The following is a 7,331-nucleotide window of genomic DNA, read 5'->3' on the forward strand; positions in this document are numbered from 1 at the left end:
ATAGCTTTCCCAGGCCATTAACAAGAAGCTGGATGGGAAGTGGAGCAACCAGGACACAAACCAGTACCCTATGGGATCCTGAAGCTTGCAAGGTGAGGATTAACTTGTTGAATCACCATGCTGCCCCCATGTTCACAGGCTAACGTCATGCCAAACCCTCTTGTCCACCCCCGAGTCCTCTCTCCACTCCTAGCACACCGAAAGCAAAAAGTAAACTCCACAGCTTCTAGGCTGGACACTAAGCACCTTAAAGACAAGACACAGCAACTATTTCAGTGCCAAGCTTTCCAGCACAACCCAGGCCACACATTACACACACATATAAGTGGAAGAGTGAATGAATGAATACGTGAGGGAATGAAGAAATGTCAGGGCCCGAAGCAAGCCCAGCCTTCTGCCTTGATGCCTGGGATCTTGGCTGGACCTCCCAACCTTCTCAGTTTCTCCACCTTCCCCTTTTCCCAGCAGGGCACGACAGCAGGGTACCAAAAAAGGCAAACTGGACTTTATTATAAAGTTGGTTACAAAGTCACCGCAGCACCACGAGCTGGCCGCCAGAGACAGGACCCAGGCGACCCGGCAGCCGGGTGAGTCCCGCACCAGGTACACGTGGCCGCCTGAGACAGGACCCAGGCGACCTGGCAGCTGGGTGAGTCCCGCACCAGGTACACGCACTCGTGCAAACACACGTGTGGCGGCAGGTCTGCCTTCCTCCATCGGAAAGGAACGTAGCGTCTCTTCGCGCCCCCCACTCCAGGCACGGGGCGCAAAAGTCACAGGAAGGCCGCCAGGGCGGCAGAGTCCGTCGGAATTGAAATCCCGTTACTGGTGTGTAGAGAATTCTACGTGAGTGTCAAGAGCCCCTCGGGGCACAGGCTCGCTCAGGTGGGCCCTGCCTTTCCCCCACCGAGATCCGGGGTGGTGGGCTCGGCCCCCTAGAATTGGAGAACTGGCCCAAGCCCATGGGGCAGTGCGGAGGGGGAGTGATACTCCCCCATTCTCCGCTTGAAATCCCATTCAAGGGGACTCACTACGAGTGAATACAGATTGAAATGGAAACTGGGATCGCTCGAAGTCTCTTGGTTTTAAAAAGAAGCTCCCTCCCTTGCCCTCCCACCTCCCCCCCCAAAATCCTGTAAGGCCTGGGGAATCAGACACATCCCCCCTCTGGCCCCCAGAATCCCCCCAACAGTCCCGGGGGGGTGGAGAGCGGCTCCACGTCTTGATGACAATATGCCATACTTGACGACGTTAAGTCACAGACTTATTCAAAACGTTGGTTCCCCTCCACTTCCATCTGCAGAAAGAGAGAGACAGAGAAACGAATGGTCAGTTGGATCTATTAGGGATGCAGGCCCTGGGGCTGAAGGGGTGGCACAACAGTAGCACATGACACAGGCTCAATGACCAAATGACCCACCTCCCTGGAGGCTCAGTGGATAAGGGGTCAATTTGGACAGGTGGAGTTGAACCTTGGCTCTGGTTGTGGCTAGGATAGATTTACAGGAGCCACAGCACCAGAGCCAGTGCTATGTACAATCTCTTTAGGACAAAAACACTGAGATGAGGCTCTAATTATCCCATCCATCTGTGTGGCTGGAGGAGTGCAGAGGACTGACTGAGGTCCCAAGGAGTTTAGAAGCACAGGTCCCTGGCTTTTGATCTCACACCCCCAAACTCTGTTTGCCAGGTCCACTTGTCCAAAACTGTCCTTGTTGAGTTCTTCATTTTTTCCCCCTATCCTGTTATGAGTGCCATCCACCTTCCTATAACCGAGGTCCAGGGAGGGGGCCCTATTCGCCTCATTTCCCACTAGCATCTCCTTGGGTGGGATAGAGGCACGTGTTTGGGATGCTAGTTGGACTCACCTTCATGGAAGCTGTCTTGAACTTGGCTCTGGAGTTGATGCAACTCATCAGTAAACCCATCGTAGGGGAATGCTGAGACACCTGTCTCAAAGGCGGTTTCGTATGTGGCCAGGTCCTCCAGGAAGCTGTGGTCTTCTGGGGACAGGTTGTTGTGAGGCGATGGGGCCCCTCCTGGGCCCTCTGCCTCAGGATCCCCCGAGCTCCATTCCCCATTGGGGTCTGGGGTGGAGAGATCCATGAAGATGTCTTCCACGGGCGTCTCATCCAGGAATATGTTCTCAGGGTCAACCAGAAAGTCCAGCTCCTGGCACTTCCAGGGTTTCAGGTCCAGGCTGAGCACTGGGGGACCAGCCCCCGGCAGGGACAGATTGGAGTCCAGGGGCTCCAGGCCTCCCAGGGGCTCCAGCCCACCGGTGCCAGCCTCAGCTGAGAAGGGCCTGTCCATGCCCTGAGCCAACTGGCTAATCTGCTGGATGAGACGGTCAATCCCATTCTGCTGCTTCTCAGAATAGTGGAAGAAACTCTGCTTGACCGGGGAGGCCTCAGGGGTGAGCAGGCCTTCGGGCACCAGGGGCACATCCACGGAGAGGGGCCCCCGGAGCTGGGCAAGGGCCAGAAGTGTGCAGTCCCCATTACCAGGGCTGCTAGGACTTGGTGGCAACTTCTCATAGAGAAAACTGCATCCCTCCTGGGTAAAGTAGGTCTTGGTAGCACTGGGGCTCAGCTGTTCTGGGAATGTTTGACTGGGGCTGCTCAGCTGTGCTTGAAATGCTGTGCTGGGGGGAGTCAGCTGTTCATGGCCAGGGCTGCCCAGGGGCTCTGGGAAAGTGGCAGTGCTGGGCAGCAGCGGGTCGGGGAAAGTGGAGGTGCAAGGAGTCAGCTGCTCTTCATAGCTTCTGCCTGGCGCTTCGGTCAACTGGCCTTGCAGTGGGCTGGTGAGTGGATCTGGGAAGGTGGCGCTGCTGGGTGTCAACTGTTCGGAGAAGGTCACGGTGCTCGGAGTCAGCTGCTCTTGGAGAGAGCTGGATGGGGTGGGCAGGTGAGTCTGGAAAGGCTCGTGAAGGCTGAACAGGAAGGTGCAGCCTCCTGGCTGGTGGGGGGTATACGGTGGCGTGCACACAAGATCCTTGCTCAGGTCTGCCTGGAGAGAAGGTGCAGGCCCAGTTGGGAAGGTCAGGTATCGGAAGTCCACCTCTTTGGGGGGCTGAGGAAGCTCTTCTGAGCCAGAGACGACGCCCAGTTCAGCAGCACTGGGGAAGCTGGTGCTTCTGGGAGCCCCCAAGGCTGTAGCAAAGAGTGGGTTTGGGTTGGAGCATTGCTCGTGAGAGAGGATGTTCTCAGGGAACGAGGTTGGCATGGCCGGGGCACTCAGGACGTAGGATGCCAGGGTGTCTTCGGAGCTCAGCTGCTGGCGGAGGCTCCAGGCTTCTGGGTCACTGGAGAGAAGGGAAGAGGCAGCCGGTAAGGGTCTGGTGTCCGTTCTTGGAGTAGTTGCCCGATTCGTGTTTCCTCCATGCCGATCTCAGTTGATCCCCCCAAGGCCCCTGCCTGGCGGCTCACCTGATCGGGTAGTTATTGGCAGTAATGGGGCCCTCAGGACCTTCGGAGTACAACAGGCAGTAAATCCACGCCCAGCCTCCGGATTTAGCCTGCAGCCTCACCACCATCTCCGCCTGGATATCTCTACTCTCAGTCACTGGGGAGAAAGAAGAGGCACCCGGTTAGGATCCCCATCAGACAGCAGCATCCAAATTTCCCGCCCTGCTCACCTCCCCACTGGCCTGAGATGGCCATGACATTCTGGTTTCTGACTCCCCCGATCTCCCCTCCCTTCACCTCACCACTCAGAGACACCCCCACATTCTGATGCTGCTCTACCTACACTCCTCATTCTGACATTCACCCTGGGACATCTGACAACAGTCAGCCTCTAGTATCCCCCCAGTTTTTCCAACACTCCCTCTCTGGACACTCACACAGGCGGTAGTGTTGAGCAGAAGCATGGGTCAGGTCTTCAGGGTGCAGCAGTCCATACCACGATTTACACAGCAGTTCTGTGTGTTCAAAGCCCAGGTAGATGAGGACGCTGGAGAAATAAAAAAGGTGAGGTCATCTTTCTGTTGGCTCTGCTCCCTCCCGGATCCCTTGTCCATCTCAGCCCATCCTCCCTGTCCCTGACTCCAATCCACCTTCCTCCTGGACTCTGGACATCCCAGACCTACCTCTCAGAAATGTCCAGTATGGCGAGATCCTTGGCATGACGGCTCTGGAACATGGCCAGGAAGAGAGAGGCAGGGCCAGGGCCAGGGCCAGGGCCAGGACGAGGTCTTGGTTCCAATGGGGCACAGAAAGCTGTGAACACAGGGTTTCCTGCCCAGTAGGCTCCAGGTGGGTGAGCATGGAATCGGCCTCGAATAAGCACCAGCTTGTTGCCTGCACTCTGGCGCCTAAGGGACTTGGAGGTGTTGAAGCGGCAGCGAAAGAGGCGATCTGTGTGTGAATAAAGAGAACTTTTAAGAGGGCGGTGGATATGGAAGAGCAGAGCAGAGAATGCACTGAGGAAGGGAGAGAGCCCTCACCAGTGTTGAGGGCAGAGGGCATGGCAAGCTGCTGGCGCACGGTGAGGTGATCAGCTGGATCAATGATGTCGTAGATACTATCTCCTTGGGCAACCAAATCCACCTGGAGGAAGGGAAAGAAGAAATGGCCATCAGTGGGGGTAGCAAAGGCAGTCTCTACCAGTAACTCTCAGTTTCTCAGGAAACAAAAGCTCACTGTGCCCCCTCCCCCAGTCTGCGCTTGAGTGGGTCCTCAGCTCTCACCATGGAATGGCCAAGGTGCTCGCTCACACTCTCAGACAGGTACAGCAACTTCCCCTCGGCTGTGAACACAAGCAGAAACCCAGGTAGTGCTGCCACGATGTCTTCAAGCTCTTGGGCTGAGAGGAGCCCTGTGGGGCCCTCCAGAGCTGTGCCTGTAGAGAGAGGAGACGTGGTGAGTCAGAGGAAATCCCCGCGAGCCTGCCTCTGCAAACACCTGTTGACCCACTGCCCTGCGGCTTGGGGCCAGGGAACCTGTTGTCGGAGCTCCCTAAGCTAGCAAACCCTTCTTCCAACTTGTCCCAGGAGCCTTGGGTTTCAGAACCGCGGACAGCGCCCCACAGACAGCTCTGTGTCCAGCACCGCGGACAGCGCCTGTCAAGCCAGCTCGCCCCGTCAGCACCGCGGACAGTGCTCCACAGACGCCAGGGAAGCCCTTGGGCACCGCGGACAGCAGCCTGTCCTTCCCCGGGCTTGAGCCGCGCCATCCCCGCAACTTCCCAAGCTTCCCCTCCTGTGCTCCCGGAGCGCGTCCCTCCTGGTTCTTCTCTCCTGGTTCTTATCCTCTCTTAAAAACCCGGAGCTGGGGACACCCTTTTGGCTCATCTAAAAGCAGAGTGAGGTCTGGACAGCGCTCAGAGAAGCAGGGAATCCCGGGTCCCCCTCTCTGCTGCTCAGTTTGCCAGTGCGCTGCCCTGGATCGCAGAGCATCCCCTCCGGCTCCCTGTCTCCGGTCGCCCCGGCTTGAGCTTGCTCACCTCCAGCGAAGAAGACGCCCTTGCGGGTGTAGATGCAGGCGAGGCTCATGATGTGCAGGTAGGACAGCCGCACCTTGTCCGCTTCGGCCAGCGGCAGCAGCTCCTTGAGGCTTCGGATCTCCGCGTTGATCTGGTCGCGGCGCGCCTTGGAGGCGCCCTTGGTGGAGCGGTACATGATGCCGGCTGCGGAGCCCCAGCTCGGCGCCCCGACACCTGCCGCCCGACCGGACGCTCGGCTGCTTCCTCCTGCTCGCCCGGCTCTGGCTCAGCCTCTCTCCTGGGCTCCGCTCGGCTGCGCTGCCCCCTCGTCTGCTTCACTCCGCCTTATATAGCTCCTGCCGGGCGTGGGGGGCTCGTGTCGGAGTGGGGGGAGCGTGAAGGCGATAGGCTGGGCTGAGCGAGCTGCAGCGGGAGCCGCCGGCGGGGGGGCTCCTGCTCCCTCCCCGGCTCCCGACGTCATCCCGTGACGTGGAACGGGAGGGGGAGAGAGCAGAAGGGGGGAGCAGCGGAGCGAGGAGGCGCGCTGCGCTCCCCAAGCCTGCAAGGGCGCGTGGGGACCCCCGCCGCGAGGAAGGGCCGGGGTCTTCTTGCAGTCCCACCCGGAGGTTTTGGAGGAGATGGGGGTGGGGCGGGGGGCTGCAGGGTCGTTCACACCCTCCCACACACTGTTTACCAAAGGTTGCAGTTTCCCAGTGAGGATGGGGGGCTTCCCTTGGGCTTTGGGAGTCCCCCCTACTGGAGGAAGCTCCATCAGGGTTTCCCGGGGTCATTTCCAAAGAGCAATCCCTGTGTCCTCCCAATTCCGGCCTTGGCGATTGATCAGGGGTTCCACGAGGATCCAGGTCCTAAAATGGGGCGGAAATGGGGTCTCGTGGGACGGGGAGCAGCAGGGTTTGGTCCTGGTCCCTTTTCCCCCCAAAGTGGGAAGAGGGTGGACAACCCCCCTGCCCCAACCCCGTGCGCTGCAGTCTGCAACCGGTCCTTTGCCTCGACTTGTCGGGGGTGGGGGGCGGGAGCGGGGGAGGAAACTGAGGCAGAGCCCGGGGTCCCCTGAGGACTGGACACCAGCCCCCCTCCCCGCCGCTGCCGCCCCCGGAGCGCGCGCCCGCTGGGCAGCCCCAGCGCCTGGACGCGGGCCGGGGGCGGGGGCGGGGCCGGGGGAATCCCAACTCCATATTAGGACAGGAATCCTCGGCGCGGCCTGCGGGGCCTCCCGGGAGCTCGCGGCGCACGTGGGGACGCGGCTGAGCAGCCGGGGTGCGGGGCCGGCGCACGTGGGGACACGGCAGAGCAGCAGGGTGCGGGGCGCAGCCTCCGGGAGCCCTGCCCCCGGCCCTGCCTGGGGACCCTCTACAGACTCCAGGCTGTCTCTCCACCCTCAACTCACCCCAAATCCCATTGTTTCCCTCGGTGCCTGGTGGTCTCGCCCAGGGGGTGCACCCCCTAACTACCCCCCACTCCTCTCCGGCCCCTCCCCACCGAGCCTCTGGCGGTCAGGCTTGGTCTCCGTGGCCGGTAGCTTTTTTCTCTTTCAACACAGATGACTGCTTTCAGGGGAGGGTCGGGGGTGGTGCGCGGGAGTTGGGGAAGGGATGGGGGGGGGAGAATGCCAGAGGCAGAGGGCTAGGGAGTGTTTTGATCCAAAATCTCCTTTGATGGGGTAGGGGTGTGCGTGAACTCCTCGGAGGGACTGGGAATCAGGCCACTGACAAGGCAGGGGTGTGGGAGCTACACAGGCAAGGTAAGAGTGGACTTTGACACCAACAAGACAAGTTTGAGGTGGAGGTCTCCTCCCCCCCATGGGAGAGGGTGGCAGAGACAGGAGAGGGGGCAGCTCCTGAGAAACAGAGGGCCTGGGAAGAGGGGTGCTTGGCTGTTTGGCAGAG

The 7,331-nt window shown here is 59.9% G+C and overlaps 1 protein-coding gene across 1 annotated transcript; it reads right to left on the reverse strand.

The window, feature by feature from the left end:
- Positions 1–638: 638 nt before the first annotated feature.
- NPAS4 (neuronal PAS domain protein 4) lies at positions 639–5,715 on the reverse strand. Its single transcript, XM_004596642.4, has 8 exons — positions 5,446–5,715; positions 4,691–4,842; positions 4,448–4,550; positions 4,091–4,358; positions 3,845–3,954; positions 3,429–3,564; positions 1,869–3,304; positions 639–1,297 (listed from the first exon to the last, which is right to left on the reverse strand). Exons 1-8 carry the CDS (start codon positions 5,618–5,620, stop codon positions 1,269–1,271), a joined length of 2,409 nt encoding a protein of 802 aa, XP_004596699.2. The 5' UTR covers positions 5,621–5,715; the 3' UTR covers positions 639–1,268.
- Positions 5,716–7,331: the final 1,616 nt, after the last annotated feature.

This window comes from Ochotona princeps, chromosome 4 (genome assembly GCF_030435755.1).
Source record: "Ochotona princeps isolate mOchPri1 chromosome 4, mOchPri1.hap1, whole genome shotgun sequence".
Lineage (NCBI taxonomy): Eukaryota > Metazoa > Chordata > Mammalia > Lagomorpha > Ochotonidae > Ochotona > Ochotona princeps.

Excerpts from the sequence above, each read along its gene's own strand:
- NPAS4 (XM_004596642.4), bottom strand. The coding sequence starts at position 5,620 with ATGTACCGCTCCACCAAGGGCGCCTCCAAGGCGCGCCGCGACCAGATC. Across the intron at positions 4,359-4,447 it reads GCCCTCTGCCCTCAACACTG|ATCGCCTCTTTCGCTGCCGC; the intron begins GTGAGGGCTCTC and ends ATTCACACACAG. Across the intron at positions 3,305-3,428 it reads GCCAATAACTACCCGATCAG|TGACCCAGAAGCCTGGAGCC; the intron begins GTGAGCCGCCAG and ends CCTTCTCTCCAG.